Source organism: Camelus bactrianus, chromosome 9, assembly GCF_048773025.1.
Source record: "Camelus bactrianus isolate YW-2024 breed Bactrian camel chromosome 9, ASM4877302v1, whole genome shotgun sequence".
Classification (NCBI taxonomy): domain Eukaryota; kingdom Metazoa; phylum Chordata; class Mammalia; order Artiodactyla; family Camelidae; genus Camelus; species Camelus bactrianus.
The window spans coordinates 72,559,022-72,581,051 of NC_133547.1; the positions used below are offsets into that span (position 1 = coordinate 72,559,022).

Genomic DNA, 22,030 nt, shown 5'->3' on the forward strand with positions numbered 1-22,030 from the left:
AACATTATAAGTTCTACAGTGATAAGTACTTTGTCTCTCTTCATGTTCTCTGCCATGCAGTACCTGAATTCAATGAACTACGCCAGCAGTAATTTTACACTCTTAAAAATCACTGAGAACCCAAAAGGCCTTTTGTTTATATAGATTATATTTATGATATTTATCATATTAGAAATTAAAAGTGAGAAATTTAAACAATATTTGTCATATTAAAATAATACTAAGCACTTTACATGTTAACACAGATTGCAGTATTTATTTTTTAAAAGCTGTATTTTCCATACAAAACAAAAGTGACAAGAGTGCTATTGTTTTAAATTTTTTTAATTGTTTAACCTTTTTGCAAATCTTTTTAGTGTCTCAACTTAATAGAAAACAGCTGGGTTTTTATAGCTGCTTCTGCAGTCAATCTGTAATGAAATCACACATCATATAGGTTCTAGGAAACTATATTATATACTTGTAAGAGAATAAAAATGAAAAAGATGTATAACATCTTAGTATTATTTTAAAAATAGTTTTGACCTCACAGACCTCCAGAATAGTTTTAGGGACCTTCAGGGGTTCCCGGACCACACTTTGAGAACCATTACTCTAAGCAGAAGGGTTTAAAAACATCTTTATCTGACTGAACAAGGTTTTCCAGAGTTAAAGAGCAGTGTGTTCCTTTTATTTCAAGTAGTACTCAATAAAAATTTGCTTAATGTAATTTTCCTGAATAACAAGGCGATCACATAGTTTGAGACTTCATTCCTGTGAAGTCCCACTAAATCTTTACCAATATATTTTATGTATCTCCTAAATTCATTGATTCATTCCATAAACATGCTCAAGTTCCTAATGCATCCTACGCAAAGTGCTAGGCAGTGAGAATACAAATAGGAAAAAAGCTCAGGCACCCTCTCCGGAAACTCGTGCGATGTGAACAAGTAAGTAGACAATCACACTTTACTGTGAAGGGTGTGAGGCCAGGAAAATGCAAGAGCTACCACGGAAACTTTGAGGAGAGAATGTCTGTTTATTCCTGAAGGTTCAGGGAAGACTGCACAGAGCAGGTTTGGAGTCTTTAAAGATGACAGAATTCACCACTGAGTAAAAGCAATGAAAGGCTCCCCAGGCAGTAGATGAAGCCCTGTAAAAATGCCCTAACTGTAAAACACTGCCATTCATTTGTAAAGCTGCCTGTGGATCCATCTATTTGGAATTCAGGATTAGTAAAGGGAGGAGAAGCTAGAAATAAGGCTGGAGAGAACCAAGTCTTGAAGGCCCTGTGTGCCACCCTGATGAGTTTGAACCTTATTAACCTAGAGAAGCACCAAGGAATTTTTAAGGTAGGGAGTAGTACACCCAAAACTGCATTTTGGAGATTCTGCTAGAGGTATTGGGGAAAATGAGTAAAATTTGGAAGAAGGAAGCAGTTTGGATTCCATTAATAAACTGGGTAGTAAACACTCAGAGTATAAGTAAGGTAGCATCAGTGGAGATACAGAGGACAGGGACAAATGGATAAAGACTTAGGAAATGGTTCTGAATAACAGTTACACTACAGATGTGGGGAGAATAAAAGAAAAAGAGGAAACTAGGATGACTCTGTGGTGTGTAGCTTAGGCAACTGGATGAATGCTAACAACATCACTTGAAATTCAAAGTACAGAAATAACTAGGAGAGAATATGATACATTCTGCTTTGGATATACTGAGTTTGATGAGCCTAGGGGCTATCTAGACAGAGGGCTCAGTAAGCCACTAGATGTGTGGGTCTGGAATTCAGGAAAGAAATCTAAATTAAAAATAGGAATATGAAGGGATGCGGGTATAGCTCAGTGCTAAAGTGCATACTCAGCATGCGTGAGGTCCTGGGTTCAATTCCCAGGACCTCCGTTATATATATATTTGTGTGTGTGTGTGTGTGTGTATTCTTTTAAAAAATGAAAAGAAATATGAGTTTTCAGTATATTGATAGTAACAGAAGTCATAAAAGAGGATGAGATTACCTCTGAGAATATGTAGACTAAAAAGAGGATAAAAAGAACCCCAGCAAGCTGGCAGAAAAAGAGAAACCCTTAAAGAATGAGAAGAGAGGTAGGAGGAGAAGCAGGGCAGACAATGTCATGGAAGCCAAGTCAGGACAGAAGTTCACAAAAGAGGAGTGTCAATTAAGCAAAGAAGTCATCCGGGTCAATTAAGCAAAGAAATCAAGTAATACAAAGACCAAAGTCCATTCGATCTAGCAGATAGCAAAGGTGACCTTTCCTGGAGTAGTTCCATGAATAAAGTTTGGAGGGTCTGTTAGATGAGGAATTGGAGACACAAGTATATGTTACTCTTTATAGAAATTTGGATGTCACATGGTGGGAAATGTGTATCTAGAAAGAGATAATATCTTTTTGTCTATTTTTTATTGAAGTATAGTTGATTTACAACATTATATTAGTTTTGGGTCTACAGCATAGTGATTCAGTATTTTTGCAGATTATACTCAATTGTAAGTTATTACATGATAATGGCTATAATTACCTGTGCTATACAATATATCCTTGTTGCTTATCTATTTTATACATACTTTGTATCTGCCAACCTCATACTCCTAATTTGTCCCTCCCTCCTTCCCTCTCCCCTTCAGTAACCACAAATTTGTTTTCTGTATCTGTGAGTTTGTTTCTGTTTTGTGTGTACATTCATTTGTATCATTTTTTGATTCCACATGTAAATGATACCATATCATTTTTTGATTCCACATGTAAATGACACCATACACTATTTGTCTTTCTCTGACTTATTTCATTAAGTATAATATTCTCTAGTTGCTTCAAATGGCAGAATTTCGTTCTTTTCATGACTAAGTAATATTCTATTGTGTAGGTATACCACATCTTTATTCATTCAGCTGTTGATAGACACCTGGGTTGCTTCCATGTATTGGCTGTTGTAATTAGTGATGTTATGAATATTGGGGTGCATGTATCTTTTCAAATTAGCGTTTTCATTTTTTCCAGATATATACCCAGGAGTGGAATTGCTGGATTATATGGTAGTTTTATTTTTAATTTTTTGAGGAACCTCCATACTATTTTCCACAGTGGCTGCACCAATTTATATTCCCAGTGAAAGTGTACAAAGGTTCCCTTTTCTACACCTCCTCTCTAGCATTTGTTGTTTGTAGACTTTTTGACGATAGCCATTCTGACAGGTGTGAGGTAATATCTTATTATGGTTTTGACTTGCATTTCTCTAATAATTAGCAATGTTGAGCATCTTTTCATGTGCCTGTTAGCCATCTGTATGTCATCTTTGAAAACATGTCTGTTTAGGCCTTCTGCCCATTTTTTGATCGAGGTTATTTTTTTTGTATATCGAGTCTTATGAGCTGTTTATAGATTTTGAATATTAATCCCTTGTCGGTCACATCATTTGCAAATATCTTCTCCCATTCAGTAGGTTGTCTTTTCATTCTGTTGATGATTTTCTTTGCTGTGCAAATGCTTTTAAGTTTAATTAGGTCCAATTTGTTTATTTTGGCTTTTATTTCTTTTGCCTTTGGAGACAAATCCAAAAAAATATTGCTACAATTTATGTCAAAGTGTGTTCTGCTAATGTTCTCTTCTAGGAGTTTTATGGTTTCTGGTCTTACATTTAGGTCTTTAAACCATTTTGAGTTAATTTTTGTATATGGTGTGAGGGAATGTTCTAATCTAAAAAGAGATACCTTTTTTAAAAAGCAGCTTTGTAGAAATACAGTTAACATACTTTAAACTGCACGTATTTAAAGTGCACAATTTGGTGAGATTTGACCTATGTATATACCTGTGAAACCATCACCGTAACCAAGATAATAAACATATCCATTATTCCCCCAAAGCAGAAAAATATATGTACTTTAATGAGCTGAAGGGAAGGAGCCAGTGGAAAGAGAAATTGACTTTACAGGAGAGAATATAATAGGAGCAGAGAGCCGAAGGGGCAGGTGGAGTCTAAATATTTACCTCAACTGTTCATTCAAAGGCCTTTTTTCTCTTTTTTTCTTTTTTCTTTTCCCTAGTTTAGCCTGTATTACCACTTAAGTTGTGATTTTCTTGTTTAACAAGTGATGTCAAAATAAATGATGAATTTCTTTATAATGCAATATTGTTTACAGAAAAAATAGTGTAGTCACAGAATTTTAGATTGAGACTACTCACCAAAAGCACTCAGACTTTCTACCACTTTAAAAGCCAACTTGTGTCTTTATACGTCAGTGGTTTAAAACCTCTAAACTGTGTGTCTTCTCTTGCAGCCCAATTAAAGGATATTGCCTATGGCACCAAGCAGTACAAATTTAAACCGGAAATCATGCCAGATGACTCTGTTGATGAAATTGATGAAACCATTCACTTAGAACGAGGCGAAAACCTATTTGAAATCCACATCAGCAAAGTAACCTTTTCTTCCGAAGTTTTACAGGCATCTGGAGATAAGGAGCCTGTCACCTTCTGTACTTACGCTTTCTATGATTTTGAACTACAGGCAACTCCCGTAGTGCGGGGCCTTCATCCGGAATATAACTTTACTTCTCAATATCTTGTTCATGTTAACGACTTATTCTTACAATATATTCAGAAAAATGCTATCACTCTAGAGGTCCACCAAGCTTACAGCACAGATTATGAAACAATTGCGGCATGTCAACTGAGATTCCATGAAATTCTAGAAAAAAGCGGTCGGATATTTTGCACAGCAAGTTTAGTTGGTGAGTACAGTCTTATAAGCTTAGAATGTTTGAATTACTGGTGAGTTTATATGGCGTTCCACATTAGTATCGTCTCTTACTGATTCCACGTGCCTTTACGGTAAGGACAGCGTTCTCTGAGTTGCCCACAGTTGTTTGGACTATCTTCAGTGTCATTGATAATGTCAATACAGTGGCTATTAATTTTTTAAAGCTTATTAGTGCAATGTTTATTCACTGTATTTATACTTTGTTTGATTAAACATTAATTATAGTACATTTATCAAATGTTTTTTAAGAGCTTATCATGTTAGCACTCACTAGGCACTGGGAATACAGTGATCAGTGATAAACAAGACAGACAAAGCCCCAGCCCCCACTTAGTGTTCCTTCTAGAGGGGAAGACAAGCCATAAAACAAACATCCATATCATCAGATACGAAGAAAAATGATCAAGGCAAGAGGTTAAAGAGAGAGATGGAAGGTTGCTAATTAGATAAAGGCTTCCTTGAGGGGGTGACACTGGTAAAGACCTGAATAAAGATCCATGCCAGGACCCAGGGGAGGAATGTCTCAGGCAGAGGGAACAGCAAGTTCAAAGGCCCAAGGGAAGAACAAACCTGGCATGTTGGAGAGTCAGCAGGGAGGCCAGTGGCTAGAGCAGAGATGAGACCAAAGCAGTAGACTGGGACCAGATCACACCACAGAGCCTTGGTGGTCATGGTGAGGAGTGTGGACTTTTTTTTCCTCTGCTTGATGCATGTCATTGGACAGTTTTGAGGAGGGTAGCCACACGATCACACATAGCTTTTAGAAAACCACCCTGGGTGCTGTGGGAAGAAGAGTCTATAGGAACCAAGAGGGAAAATAGGACCATTATCAGGCTGTTGCATTAATCTGTGAAAAGATGGTGGTGGCTCAGATTTAGATGGTAATGAAAGTGGTGACAAGAAGTGGTTATATTCAGTCTCTATTTAATTAACTGTTCCTTGAAGACTTGCTCATCAGTTGAATGTAAGGTGATGAGGGAAAAGAGGAGGTGAGAATTTCTGGTGTGAGTAACTAGGAGAATGCTGAGGCCATTTATTGAGATAGACCTGGAAAAGGAACAGATTTCAAGAAGAAAACTAAAAATGGTGTTTGAACAAGTTAGATCGATCTGCCTGTTAGACAGCCAAGCGGAAATGTCACCTCAGCAGTTGGATGCACTGCTCTGAAGGTCAGGGACAGAAATAAGAGAGTGGGAGTCATTAGCATACAATATATTTTAAGCCTTGGACCTATGATAATTTCACATACAGAGTGAACATACGTGAAGAAGAGAAGGTAGCCAAGGACTGAGCCTTGAGAAACTACAAAATTTAGAGTTCAGGAAGAAGAGGAAGAACTAACAAAGGAGACTGAGGAGTGGCCAGTGAAGTGGGAGACAAACCAAGAGCATATAATATCCTAGGGCAAAGTGAAGAAACCATTTCAAGAAGGAAGGAGAGTGACTTAGGTTCTGGAGAGGAATTTTATTTTATTGATCGCATAGGCAGTACATTCCCATGATTCGAAAAACACAAGTTTATACATTAAAATATCTGTCTCCCACCCCTGTCCCCCACCTACCCTGGGTTCCCTCACCAAAGGCTGTGCGTTCTTCCAAAAGAATTTTATGCATATACAAACAAATATATGTGTGTGTCAACATTCTTTTAGGACCTTTTTCTTAACGATTGCTCCTAGAAGCCATAGAGGCAGTCTTCACAGAGGGAGAGAATTGAGCTGCTGAGTTGTAAGGAGTTCTGAAGGTGTGCAGGGCAAACACGCAAGTGGATATTACATACGATTTATATATGACAGAGCTATGGTGCTTTTCCCCGTGCTTATGGCACAGTACAAAAATGGGAAGGTGTCAAAGATTTCTTGAAAGTTGAGCTATAATGTGGAATATCACATTTATAAGTTGAGGTTTCATATGGTATGTGTCAGACTACACTGAGTACAACTAGTAAAAAAAAAAAAAAAAATACCATAGCATCAGAAAGAATCTGTGGAGTATTTGATTCAATGTTTAGATTTTTCTTTCTATTTTAGAAGGATTGAAATAGAGTAAATTTGACTCTCTCAAACCTAGTTTGATATAGTTATTTAATCATATTTAACACACAGTGAAACTCATACTTGCAGGAGTAACTTTATTTTCTTTATCTCTGTTATTTGCCAATCACACATCATTTGTGCAAGTCATGTATTTTTTTACTCAGTATAAAATGTATTGTTTCCATGCATAATACCATTGATGTATTTTTACTGGTATATATTTTGATTTATGGGACTATTTTAACAGTGAGATACGTATTGGTTTGTAGGAACTAAAGGAGACATCCCAAATTTTGGCACAGTGGAATACTGGTTCCGATTAAGAGTTCCCATGGATCAAGCAATTCGACTTTATCGAGAGCGGGCAAAGGCTTTGGGATACATAACATCAAATTTTAAGGGGCCAGAGCAAATGCAGCAGGTAAGCTTGTTTGACTTTAAGACCCTTTTATGACACAGAAATTTTATAGTGTTTTTTTATATTATCATGCTTTAAACTGGAATTATTTTCTTTCACAGCCATCAAGTGGCTTTTTTTTAAACTTTTTATTTTGAAATAATCATAGACTTACAGGAAGTAGCAAAAGTAGTCCAGAGGTCCTGTGTAGCCTTTACCCAAGCTTCTCCCAATTGTAACATTTTATATAACTATAGTATGATATCAAAACCAGGAAATTGACATTGGTACAACACTATCAGCTAAGCTACAGATTTTATTCAGATTTTGTACATTTTACTTGCACTTTTGTGTGTGTGTATAGGAGGAGGCAGAGTTCTGTGCAGTTTTATCATGTATATATAATCATGTAACTGCCACCACAATCAAGATACAGAATTGGTCTGTCACCACAAAGGAACTCCCTTGTACTAGCCAGGACATTTTTGAGAAATAGAATTGCAGTACTACTATTACACATCAAGTGACTTTCATTGCAATTTCTCCTGTTAAGGGAATTAATAACTATTATTGGACCCTCAGTTATTCTCCTTCTTTCCAGCTGTCTCAGAAACTGTTAGGTTTCTGAAATGCAAAGTAGAATATAAAATGAATGTTCTTTTACATGAGAACTGGAAGTTAAAGTGCAACCCCTCAGGCATTTCCCAAACTTTGTTTCATGGAGTCTTAATAGCCGTATTTCCAAAAGAATTCCATGATCCAATAAATGTAGAAAACACTGAATTGAGCAAAATTAAATGGGATCCTTTAGGACTTCTCATGTATAACATGAATCTCAAGAGGAAGCATAAAGTATACACTTATGTTGAGTAATAAAGGGATAGAATATAGTAGAAACATTTTGGAATGTCTGCTCAAGTCATGTTTCTCTTTTTTCGTTTGGAGCTACCCTCTCTCCTGATCCGTGGGACTGGGCCAGCTTTACGTTTGGTCGTCCTGCTCTCTCCCACTCCTCCCAATTATAGCTAATGATTCAGGAATGTCCACCTGCCCCCAGCTGAGCCAATCAGATTCTGCTTCTTGAGAGCAAGAGAAAGCACAACTTTCCATGCCTGGAACATGTAAGGTTGGGAGCTGTGGGGCAGCCATCTGCTACCATGTTAAATGGCAAAGGAAGAAAATGGGACTAGGGGAGAAAACTGGAAACTAGATGGAGAGTAAATTCTGGTAGCTTTCCAGTCCCATCACCTTCCTAAGACTGAATCACATTTCTGCTATGTAGTTCTATGAAATAACCCGATAACCTTATATTAAAGTCTCATTTCATTGTATTTGCTGACTGGAATTAGTTTCTATGACTTCCAATTAAAGAACCGTGACTAATATAACACTGATTTCCCAAACTTCAAGAATGGCACCCATTCCCCAGAGGGAGCTTTCTGGACAAATATTCTTCAGAACATGCTTTGGGAAATGCTGTTACGGAAAAGGAAATTAGAAATAGAGAAACCACAGTATTTATTTGGTTTTGTAGTTTAAAGGGTTTTGGACTCCCAGTTCATGGCTTGAATAAGTCACTTACTGTTGGAATTTCACCTTTTGTGGGTAGACTTGGGAAGAGAAGTGGAGAAGGTACTTTGTAAATCATTCCACTCAGCTTTCTATTGCCAGATGCAGACTAGCCCTGGGAAAGCAGTATTATGATTCCCTTCTCAGATTTCCCCTCTCCACACCACCAGATGTCTCCACTAAGGAGATTATGACTATAGTTCTGTTTTTCCTTCTCCAATAAAGTTCTCTAGAGTCAGACGTTCCAGATGTTGAATCCAGTATCAAAAATTCAGTGAAAGAGTGGTCCCCTTGTGGAAGGTGGAGAATTCTCTGACACCACAAGGCCCTGCAACACTGCATTCCTGGTCCCAGATCACGTCAGCCGTGGTGCACTTAGCAGTTAGTCAGTGTGGGTGTTTGCTGTGATACTTGTGCACCGCCTACCTGAGTAATAGTTCAAGAAAGGGCCATGAAGTAGTTTCTGACCCTGCCTGATAACTCCCTTTGCTCATCTCTCTTCTGAAATGTCCTCCCAAGCCAAGGTTTTACCTCTGCAGGGTTTATCTCTCACTCTGTTCCCTTGTTCTTATATAGCAGTTGGAATCTGATATACTAGCTAACCTTGGCCTCAGGTATCTGTTCCCCCAAACCCCATTGGTTCAGGATGAGGGCCAACCCAAATATAACAAAATCATCTTTGTGGATGGGTACCATCAAATTCATTGGATTCTCACCTAAGAATGGGATATGATAGGAATAACTGGAATGGTTGAAGGATTAGCTCTAAATAAAATTGTGAACCAGGAGACATTTGTCTTTGGACCCATCTTTTAACACTTTACCTGTTTATTATTAAATAGAATTAAATAACATGAGATTAGCTATTTTCTTGGCTTTATTTGGTTTTAACAGCAACCTCTACATGTTTGCTCAGTCTTGATGTTTGCTGCTAATAACATCTGTACACATGTTCTAGAGAATATTGGTTTTGAATACGAGTTAAGAGTCCTTAAGTGAGAAGTTCACTATGAAATAAAAATATGCAGCTTTTTGTTCATTTGTGAAACTATTTTGTTTGGGGGTTGGCAGCTGCTTTTTATCTTTTCATTGTATTATTACTATAATATAAATATGTATGTTTTTCCAGTTAAGTCAGCAAGCACCCAAAACTGCTCAGCTCAGTTCTACTGATTCCACAGATGGCAACTTAAATGAACTTCATATTACAGTAAGATGCTGCAACCACCTGCAGTCCCAAGCAAGCCACCTGCAGCCACACCCATATGTTGTGTACAAGTTTTTTGATTTTGCAGACCATGATACAGCCATCATTCCCAGTAGCAATGATCCACAGTTTGATGATCACATGTGTTTCCCAGTGCCAATGAATATGGATTTGGATCGATACCTTAAGTCAGAGTCTCTGAGTTTTTATGTGTTTGATGATAGTGATACCCAGGAGAATATTTACATAGGAAAAGTCAATGTGCCTCTGATTTCACTGGCACATGACAAGTGTATTTCAGGTAAGCATATTTCTTGAATCCATGAAATTGTAAAAAAGCAAACAACAACAACAACAACAAAATTATACCTCAGCATTTTGGATGTGATCTGTTTATAACTAATCTTCCTAGCCTTCTTAGGTAATCTTAAACTTTGGGCGTATAATATTATATTTTTTCAGTTATTTTCTTAGTTGTTGTTATAGAGATTATAATATGCATCTTAACTTACCTCAGTCAACTTAAATTTAAGACTAACAACTCTATTAAAATTTAGAAAGTCTGCTCCAACATAATTCCATTCTCTCCCCCTCCTTTGTAATATTATTGCCATATATATGTACATAGTATGCCTGTATATGTTATAACCCAACAACACAGTGTTGTAATTATTGCTTTATGTAACTTTATCTCTTTTAAGAGAAGGGAGAATGTATATGTAATTATAGAAGACTTATATATTTACCATCTCTGGAATTCTTTTTTCTTCATACGGATTTGAGTTACTCTCTGGTGTCATTTTCTTAGCTCCATTTCCTCCCCTTCTTTTGTGCTATTATTGTCGTATTTTATCTTGTAAGTACAACATTATAATTTTATAATTATTGTTTTATGCAACTGTCTTTTAAATCAGTTAAGACAAGAAATGAGGAAAAACATATATTTATGCTGTCTTTTATAATTACCTATGTAATTACCTTTATTTGTCTCTATTCCTTCATAGTGATCAGAGTCACCATCTGGTGTCACTTCCTTTTAGCCTCAAATTCTTTACTACATCTTGTAAGTCAGGTCTGCTGGCAATGAATTCACTTAATCATTGTTATCTGGGAATGTCTTTATTTAGCTTTCATTTTCTGAAGGGTAGTCTTGCTGGATATGATATTCTTAGTTTTCAGGTTTATTTTCTTTAGTCGGTTTGAGTACATCAGACAACTGACTCTGGCATCATTGTTTCTAATGAGAAGTCATCTGTTAATCTCATCATTGTTTCTAATGAGAAGTCATCTGTTAATCTCATTATGGTTCCCTTGTATATGATATTGTTTTCAAGATTTCCTTTTTTTCTTTTTTCTTTTTCTTTTTGGCTTTCAACATTTCAACTATGACATGTCTAGGTGTGGATCCCTTTGTGCTTATGTTACTTGGAACTTGTTGAGCTTCTTTATGTGTAGGGGACCATTATGTACGAAATTTGGGAAGTTTTCTGCCATTATTTCTTCAGTTGTTTATTCTGCCCTTTCTCCCCCTTCTCAGACTCCCACTACATATACGTTCGTATATTTAGTGGTGTCCTACAGGTCTCTGAGGCTCTATTCATTTTTCTTCATTATTCCTCTTCAAATTGGACAGTCTGTATTGATCAATCTTCACGTTTATTGATTCTTTCTTCTGCCAGCTCAAATTTCCTATTGAGCCCCTTTATTGAATTTTTTCATTTCAGTGATTGTACTTTTCAACTCCAGAATTCCTATTTAGTTTTTGCTTTTTTATTGTACAGTTGATATACAATATTATATATTACAGGTGAACAACATAATGATTCACAATTTTTAAGGGCTATACTCCATTTATAGTTATTATGAAATATATATGTTGTACAATATATTCTAGTTCCCATTTTATAATTTATAGCTCTTTATTATATTCTGTTTTATAAGTCATTGTCATCACACTTTCCTTTAATTCTTTAAATATGGGTTTTTTTAGCTCTTTGAACATATTTGTAATAGCTGCTCTGAGATCTTTATCTGCTGAGTCTAATATCTGTATGCCCTCAGAAAGTATCTATGGATGACCTTTTTCTGTATATGTAGCTCAACATTCTCTTGTTTCTTTGCATATCTCATGAATTTTTGTCGTTATTTAAAACTTGACATTTGGGACATCATATCATAGCAACTCTAGATTCCAGCCCTTCGCAGGGTGGTTACTGTTGCTGTTGTGGTTTGTTTGGTGACTTGCCTGGACTAGTTCTATAGTCTTTTTCCCTCACTGTAGCCACTGATGTCTCTGCTAAGTTTCTGTTTGTTTTATTCTGTTTTAATGTTAAGCATGAGCATAGTTTAGTGGTCAGTCAATGGTTAGTTGAAAGTTGGATTTAAACACCTGGAGCTGGCAGGCTTCCACCCTTTGCCTATGGGTCAGTGTATGGCTTGGGTAACACATTCAAAGTTCAGACAATCTACAAATCTCATTCAGTCAGGGCAAGTTGCTTATTAGGGATTTTTCTGAGTCCTTTTGTTCTTACTGAGGCTCAGCTGATTCTCTTGAGTAAATGGTTTTCAATTTGTTGTACACCTTCGATCAATTTCCAGAGTTCTTAAATGGTTATTTTTGATCATTTTATTCAGTTTTATCATTGCTTTTTGTGGTAAAGATTTACTGGCTCTTCAGTCAGCTGTTCTGTAAATCCCACCTGTGCCTATAATAGAAGTTTTTCACCTCCCTCTATTCCACCTATATCTTTTTTCTACCTGAAGTCTAGAGTTCTTTAGTTTTTTCTTTCCCAGCCAGCCATTAAAAGAAGTGTCCAACACTTGAGAACTAAGTAAAGGATACCCCTAAACAAAAGTTATGCTTGCAATATAGGTTTGTTTTTTTTCAAGTCAGGGATTTTCATACTGAAAAATCTAATGTGATGATTAAAATGCATGACTCAATATTATAGATTCAGCTTGGTGATACTTTTTGTCACTATTATATGTTTTGGGTGGTTTGTTTATTTTATGGACATTTTTTGCTGAGCTACTATTAATTTGGAGTAATTTAGCAAGTCTCAGTAAAGTATATTTAAAATTATAATAGAATTGTATAGTAATAAAAAGACTCCTTTAGATATATAAGTTATTTGAAATTTTGAAGTTTTAATATATTTTTCTACAGAGACTAATTTTGGCAAGAATATCAAATCCAAATGAAGGTTGTTATTTGAGCTATAACCAAGATAATATCTTAGAGGAAAGCTAAGAATTCTGAAGAATTTCTGAATTTAATTTCAGTGATTAAAATATTTATAAGTCAGTTTTCTCCTCTTTGAATCAGTATTATCTTTAAGGCCTCAATCTCTCTGCTTGAGAGATGAACCCGTTATAGATCCTTTTGTCTTTATTTCAATCTCTTGAGTCATTTGAGTTGTGAGTAAAAGCCAAACTTATTTTTAAAGTTGTGTGTAGTTCTTTGCTCTTTTCTAATTCGTATGGCAATGAAGCTTGCTTCTAGCATTAATTGCAATTATTTTTGTAATTTGACAGGAATATTTGAGTTAACAGATCACAAAAAGCATCCTGCAGGAACCATCCATGTAATATTGAAATGGAAATTTGCTTACCTTCCTCCAAGTGGATCCATCACAACTGAAGGCTTAGGAAATCTCGTGCAGAAAGAAGAGTCAGAAGTTGTTCAAAGGCTACCTCCAGCATCCTCTGCTAGCACATTAGTTGTAGTAAGTAACAGTGACTTTGAATTTCCTATAAAACTTAAAAGACAGTCAAATAAAAGAGAAAAAATATCTAAAAGGTATGTTCACTGTACTCAGTTTGACCTATTGGTTTATTTTAGGCACCAACACCTAAACCAAGACGTTTAACACCTAAAGATAAGAAGGTATCATTTGTGGATATCACACAACATCAGGATTCTGTAAGTAGTAAACACTCAAAATACTGATTTTTTTCTCATAACAAGTATTTGAAATAAATGGTATAGTATATCCTACCTGATTTAAATGGAAACAGATAAATAAAATACTTCTTCCTTTAAAATATTAGCTTTGTAATTTGGCACTGTGCTAAGTGTTAAATGTTCTTAATTCTGAATTTAAACCTTCCTTTGGCCCCATATTTCTCTCCAGTTACTGCCCTAATCTTCTGCCCCATTTACCAAAAAGCAAAACAAAACTGTTCAAAAAGTTGTCGTAATTCTGTCTCCCTTTCCTCATAATGTTTATTGCTCACTGTAGTAAAGCTTTTCCTCATTAAAACTACTTTTGCTAAGGTCACAATGACTTTCACTTTGCAATATCCAGTAATCAACTCTCAGTCTCCATCTTAATCTCCTAGTAAGTTTTGACACAGTGGAGTGCTTGCTCCTTTTTCTCTTGGCCTCTAGGACACCATGCCTTACTGATTTTCCTCCAACTTTACCAGTTATTCTTCTCATTCTCCTGGACCATATCTCTAAATGTTGAACTACCTCAGCAGTCAAACTTCAGAACTAGACCTCTTTTCTTCTCTATCTATATGTACGCAAAGAGATCTTATCCAAAAAACAAAACAAATGAAGAAACATAACAAAACAGAAATAGACTTATAGATACAAAGAACAAACATGGTTGCCAGAGGAGAGAGGGGTGGGAGGAGGAAAGAAACAGGTGAAAGAGGTAGGAGGTACAAACTTCCAGTTGCAAAATAAGTGGGTCAGGGGTATGAAATGTATGGAGTCCGTAATTATATAGTATCTTTGTATGGTGACATAGTATAACTAGACTTACTGTGGTGACCATTTTGAAATATATAGAAATATAGAATCACTGTGTTGTATAACAAGGACTAACGTAGTGTTATAGGTCAGTTATCCTTCAGAACCAAACAAACTCAGAGATAAAGAGGTCAGACTTCTGGTTACCAGAAGCAGGGCATCAGGGAGGGAGAGTTTGATGAAGGTGGTCAAAAGGTAACAAACTTCCAGTTAAGAGATAAATAAGTACTAGGAATGTAAGGTCCAACATGATAAACATAATTAACAGTGCTATATGTTATATATGAAAATTGTTTAGAGAGTAATCCCAAGTGTTCTCATCACAAGGAAAACTATATTTTCTTCCATTTCTGTAATTCTGTATCTATATGAGATGATGGATGTTCACTAAACTTGTGTGGTAATCATTTCAAGAGATATGTCAGTCAGATCATCATGCTGTATATCTTAAACTGATATACAGTGCTGTATGTCAATTGTATCTCAACAAAACTGAAAGAAAATACCTAATCAAATCCCCTTGTTTTAAAAAGCACCTATATGCTGACTCTCTCATATTAATAGTCTCCAGTCTTGGTCTTACTACTGAATCCCATATTTATTTTCTTACTGCTTATTTCATGTGCACTGGATGTCTCATAGGAGTCTAAACCTAGTATGTCCAGAACCAAACCTGACTTCACCGACCCTTTTTCAAAATTATTCTCTCTTCATTTTCTCTCATTCTCAGTATATGACAGTCATTCACCCACTTTGCACAGACGTGAAACTTTGAAGGTATCTCCTCGATTCCTCTTTTTCTCACATCCAGTTCATTCATAAAACCTGTCAACTACACTTTCAGATCATCTCCACTGTTATCACTCGTCACCATCATCTTGTGGACTCTAAAAATAAATATATTTTCTTTGTAATCGAGATATAACTTCTGTATAGTAAAGGACACAAATCTTAAGCACATAGCTCAATGAATCTTTACACGTATACACCTATGTAACCACCCAGATCAAAATATTCTTGCTCCCCATGACTCAAAATAATACCTGGTATATACAGAGCATTTAATATGTGTGCTAAATTAATAAATCAGTAGTTATTATTTAGACAGTGTTTTACAGCTAGCATTTATTGAATGTTTATTATGTGCCAGGCCCTGAGCTAAATGCTTTATATCCATTGAACTCATTTAATCTTTACAACAACCTTACTGTAGTTCATACTAGAATTATTCCCATTTAAAGTAAACACTACTTTTCTGTAATGTTTACTGAGGTTAAGTAACTTGCTCAAGATCAAAATATTACATTTGGGATTCGGACACAGATAGCCTGATCCTAAGTAAATGATCATTAATATAAAAAGGCATATACATAGAGATGTTTGTTGTAATATTGGTCATAATAGCTAAAAATCATGAACTAGTTAAACCGTTCAACACTAGTAAAATGATTCAGTCAATAATGATACATCCACTCATTGTAATATGTTGTCATTAAAAATGTTTACCCAAAGCTTTTTATCAAGAGAAAATTTTATGTTTTTTTTTAATGTAACAGGATATGTTGTATTTACAATATAATTTCCACTGTGTAACCAAAACATTTTATTTGTATTAAAAATTAATTATAAAGAAATAAAATCTAACTGTTTATTAACTGATATTATTACTGGGTAATGGAAATATACTGATGTGTATTCATTTATGTTTTGTTATTTGTCTTTCATATTTTCTGTCTTAGGCATGTTTACTTTTAAAATAGCAAAAATGATAAACTATATTTTAAAAATAAACATCAGTTTATGAGCCCTGGAAAATTGGTTAACTATAAATTGACACAGTAAAAAGACAATTTTGATTATAGGAAAGTACAAGCCTATTCAAGTGTTTGAAATTTTTAAAACTACATAAATAATGCATAATCATCATGGAAATATTAAAAAATAAAAATAAGCAACAAATAAAAATAAAACAATAAAATTTCCCCAAGTCTCTATATCAGAGACAGAAATTTGGTGAATTTTCTTATGTACTTTTTCCCATGGAAATGTACATACAAATGTTTGTTTATTTCCATGTTTGTTTTTAATAAACAGTATGCAACTACATATATTGTTCTATAACTAGCATTTTTACTCAGCAGTATATTGTATATTCTCTTCAGTGTCAGTAAATACAGGTCTACATTATTTTTCATGGTTACAGAGAACTCAGGTGTTTGGATATACCCTGTTTTATTTAACTAACGCCCTCTTGTTGGACATTGTATTGTTTTTACTTTTTTTGTGATTATAAACAATGCTTCAGTGAACTATGTTTGCAGTTCTTCAATTGCATGTATATACCATAAAGAGTAGCAACCATGTTACTGAAATGTACCAACTAAATTCAGTGTCATATAAGTAACTGCTATATTTGCTCCTAATTTTTATTAGTAAATGTGTGTGTGTGTGTGTGTAAAAGTCTTAGGATGATTTGGGATTTAATAATAAATACAAAATAACATACATGCATGTTTTCACATTAATATAAGGAGATCTCTATTCCTGCTGAAGATACAAAGGAAATTTCACCAGAAGTGGAACATATGCCAGAAACAGAAATTAATATGCCAACTATTTCACATATTCCTGAGGTATGTGCTTGTATTAAAATTATTTTGAAAGGTATAATTTGTTTTTTAAAGACTTTGTCTTTGCTCTGACATGGGTCAAGAAATCATATCATTTATCCTATTTTTATATATGATGTCCTTGGAATAGAAAGGTCAAAAATATGGCAAGTGTAACAGCTACAATTATGCAGGCAGTAGTAGTAGTAAATACATATGTGAATTAAAGTATAATGTAAAATTCATTTTGAGATTAATGCCTTTTAATTCTTAGTTTATAATCAGATTTTAATTTATCTGCAAATTTTTATTTGCCAGTTGAAGGATTACTTTCTAATGAATCATATGTATATTGCATGTCTGTATATTTACATGCTTCACTATCATTCAGGTGTAAGAATGCTATAAATGTGATCCAAGCATAATATATCAGTGTGCTCGTGTTTCTTCAGGTTTTTCAGGAAAGCAGTGTAGGTAAGGTAAAGGAAAACACTGAGATAATGCAACAAGGGAAAAATGATGATGTGTCTTTACTATCTGAGGGTCAGCTTGCAGAACGAAGTTTGACTTCTTCTGAAGATGAAACAGAAATAACTGAAGAACTGGAACCAGAAGGTGACTTTCTTTTTAAAATTATATTCAACTCTCCTTTACTTAATCTGTCTGAGCACGCATGCCTCATAGAGCATCTTCATTTAATAGCGACTCTATTTAATGATAGCTGTTTCTTGACAGAAATGATGGGATATAGTTCAGTCTGGTCAGCTATGTCAGGTGGAATTGTTGCATATCTCCTTATTTCAACTTGGAGCAGCACCACAGAATGCAAGTATTATTGCTGGCCATGTTCCAATTGATACTTTAAATGGCTTTATATTCTCTTTGGGTTCAGAACTGTTATCTGGGTTATTCTACAGGACTTGACTTTTTAAAAATTAAAACTAAGAACTCAGACCCCCCCACCCAAAAAGAAGGCAACTAACAACATGATTTAATGTATATAAATATCTAGAAAAGGCAAACTAATCTATAGTGACAGAAAGCATTTAAGTGGTTGCCTAGGGAAGAACGGATGGGAATAGAAAGATGCAGAAGGAAAGAGATTGCAAGGAGCAGGAGGAAACTTTTGGGGGCGATGTTCACTATCTTAATTGTGGTGACAGTTTCACAGAATTAGATATTTGTCAAAATATGTATTCTCATATTGTAATTATGAATTTTGTACTTTAAATTTGTGTGGTTTATTATTTGGGAATATTACTGCAATAAAGCTGTAAAATTTTTTTAATGTTTTTAACTTGATTTTTACATAATAGTATTGGTTAGGCTGTCAGAAAACATTATTACCATGTTATTCTCTTTAGAAAAAAATTTTTTAATTTCATGCTTGAACAAGCTATATTTTTATTTTCTTTGTTTCTACTAAAACTAAACTCAGAATTTTTGGTCAGTTTTTCCTCTTTTCTAAAATGTAATGTAAATGTAAATATCTTTGCTGCTAAAAAGAATACAAACATGATTATCATATTGTTCTTTAAAGGTTATCCTTATAATGTAAGCTTATTTCTCTCCATTTCACAAGGCACAAATATAATTGGTTTAACAGATTTAAACCAATAAAATTGTATTTTTTAACAGATGTAGAAGACAGATCAGCTTCTGACAGTGATGAGTGTATTATTCCAGGTCCTATCTCCAGTATCAAACAGGTCAGTAACCTTATATCAACCAGAAATGTTCTGAAATAAGGTTGCTTTTCATTCATAGTATATCAGTCTTCATATATGAAGATCTTAAAGCAAAATATTTCTGGAAAATTTTTAATACATCATCATAATCTTATCCAAGGAATCATCTAGTACAAGGACATTTGGCTTACAGTTTCGTTATGTAATGGGCTGTAACATGTAAGCATTATTTTTGCAAAAATTTTTTTAATGCTTTTAACTTGATTTTTACACAATAGTATTGGTTAGGCTGTCAGAAAACATTACCATGTTATTCTCTTTAAAAAAATTTTTTTTAATTTCATGCTAGAACAAGCTATGTTTTTATTTTCTTTGTTTCTACTAAAAGCATTTTGCAAAAATAATGCTAACGTGTTAAGAGTACCTAACATCAGTAGCTTCAGTAGACATTTGCGGAAACCAGTTGACTTATCTCATCCTCAGAACCATTATACAAAGATGTGTTAAATCACTTGAGCTTTAAAGAATTCAAAAATGTGAGATTGCATCTAAAACTATAATAATTTACATATGTGAATTCAAAGACTCTTCATATCTAAATATGTCCAGTGGTAAGCTGTTAAAGTTACTTCATTGTGCCAAAAAATTAAATCTTCTTAGAAGGTAATTAATTTCATATAGGTGTGCTTTCTTGTTTTGTAGCACATTGCTGAAAAGTAGTATGTAAACTGAAATTTTGAAAAGAAAATTATACTTTAATTTACATAGGTACCACTTACCAGAGCATTTTTCATTGTGAGGGTGGGAAAAGTTTTTGTAAAGAAAATGTAAGTAAAATAAAAAGCCCTAATTTCTTCTATTCGTCTACATTAATTTTCCCGAAATGATTAATTGTAATCTTTTTTTAGAATTTCTACTGTATTTGTAAAAATTGCAATACTTATTTCAACTCTTAAAATCTCACATTCTTGGGAGGGATAAATTTAGCGTATGAGATTAACAAGTATACACCAATATATATAATAGATAAACAACAAAGATTTACTGTTATACTACAGGGAATTATATTCAATATCTTGTAATAACCTATAATGGGAAAGAATCTGAAAAGGAATATATATGTATAACTGAATCACTTTGCTGTATACCTGAAACTAACATAATACTGTAAATCAACTGTAGTTCAATAGAAAGAAAAAACAATTTCAGGCGATTAAAAGAGGGTGTGTGCAAAAAGACAAACTATAGAGAGAACATGATAATAACTTTCTTAACCTTAAATTGGAACTGTGTGTTTATAAGGTACAGAAATGTTTTGAAGAACTACCACCAATAAATTTTAAGACAATTTAAAAAAAGTTAACTTAAAAAAAAAAAAACTCACATTCTTAGCTTGACCTCTTTGCAGAACAAACCCACAGCAAATTTCAGTTTTGAGATACCTCCATAAAATAGAGAAATCCATAGTTTCTGTGCTTGATAAATACAAACAGAACATTTCATCTATCCAAAGTTTTATTATCATTATTATAATATAATTATTAATTATAACAACATCATCTAACCTATAGCCTCCTGATTCCTGGAATCTTTATTGTTCAAAATTGATAAATCAAGGAAGGAATCTTGCATATGGTTGCCTGAAGACTTTTATTTATAGCACTTAGTTCAATCCAGTTTAATCCTTTTGCTTTGTCAAATCTGAGAGTTGTTACATTATTTTTATCAGAATAAATCAAATTTATTTCCATGAATAGAAATTCTCTACCCTCTGTTAGAAAATGTTGATAGTGGGAATTGATGGGAAAATGAGCTGCTTGTGTGGGATTTAGCTCTCTAGCCATTTGTATTAGAGTTTTCCAAAGAAACAGAACCAATAAGATATATATAAAAAGAAAGAGATTTATTATAGGGGGTTGGGTTACATGACTGTCAAGAGTATGAAGTTGGAGACCCAGGAGGGTCAACGGCTTCGTTCCAGTCTGCGTCAGACCTCAGAACTAGGAGAGCCCATGGTGTAAGTTCCAGTCTGAAAGCAGGCAGGCAGGAGACCTGAAGAGTAGTTGTTTCAGTTCAGTCCAAAGGCAGGAAAAGATCAATGTCGCAACCCAAGGCAGTCAGGCAGAAGTTCCCCCTTACTTAGCCTTTTTGTCCTATTCAGGTCTTCAATTGATTGGACGAAGCCCCACCCACATTAGGGAGTATAATCGGCTTTCCTCAAGTCTCCCCATTCAGATGTTAAGCTCATCCAGAGACACCTTCACGGACTTACCCAGAATAATGTTTGACCAAATGTCTGGGTACCTCAAGGCCCAATGAAGTTGACACATAAAATTAACCATCATATCATTTTACTAAGAACACTCCATTCATTACATCAAGAGTAGTAAGCCTGCAAGCTTAATTCAGGTGTTTCTTTCTCACAGAGTTCACATTTCTTCCTCAATAGTTCTTCTGCAAGACTTTGCTTACTTCATCAGGATCTCTGGAAACCTTGTATCACTTAGCCTTTTGAACATAAAAATATGAAAAGTGAGATACTGAATCAGTCCAAGGGTCTAAGGGACACCATGAGATCTCCCCCTTAGACCCAAGGACTGATACCAAGGGATATATTTATCTAGTCAGTCTACAAACAACACTCATCTCTCTCTCTTTTAAAAAAAAAAATGGAAGGATTTATTACTTGAAGAAAGTAAGGGGAACACTGGCTGGGGATCTTTCCCAAAGCAGTGTCCCCCCAACAGCAAAACTGGGGAATTTTTAAGCTTAGGATACATGCATATCCATGGGGAGGCTTGAGCAGAGGAGAATTCAGCATAGAATTAGGACCGAGGTCAACAGAGTCCAAGCTTTAGTTAATTGAAGTAACTGGGGTCAACACATCATTCCATCCTCCACCTGGGCAGGAGCCTTAGTTCTGACAGGCAAGGAAAATGAGTAGTCAGCAACTTTCAAAGCAGCTGGGAGACTGAATGCCGGAGCTCCGGGGATCCAGGCGGCACACTGCA

At 34.8% G+C, this 22,030-nt stretch overlaps 1 protein-coding gene across 5 annotated transcripts in view; it reads left to right on the forward strand.

Moving 5' to 3' along the window:
* The window catches only part of RPGRIP1L (RPGRIP1 like), an 89,901-nt gene that overhangs the window by 38,262 nt on the left and 29,609 nt on the right, over positions 1–22,030 (forward strand). For 3 of the 5 annotated variants that reach the window (XR_012509300.1, XM_074370727.1, XM_074370730.1), the window contains exons 15-22: positions 4,274–4,726; positions 7,060–7,211; positions 9,886–10,264; positions 13,498–13,688; positions 13,805–13,885; positions 17,254–17,355; positions 17,784–17,946; positions 18,970–19,040. Coding sequence is in view for 4 of the 5 variants with exons in the window: in XM_074370727.1 (XP_074226828.1) it covers positions 4,274–4,726; positions 7,060–7,211; positions 9,886–10,264; positions 13,498–13,688; positions 13,805–13,885; positions 17,254–17,355; positions 17,784–17,946; positions 18,970–19,040 (1,592 nt within the window). In the remaining variant the exon portion in view is untranslated. The remainder of the gene's footprint in view (positions 1–4,273; positions 4,727–7,059; positions 7,212–9,885; positions 10,265–13,497; positions 13,689–13,804; positions 13,886–17,253; positions 17,356–17,783; positions 17,947–18,969; positions 19,041–22,030) is intronic. The other 2 variants (XM_074370728.1, XM_074370729.1) reach the window with 2 other exon arrangements.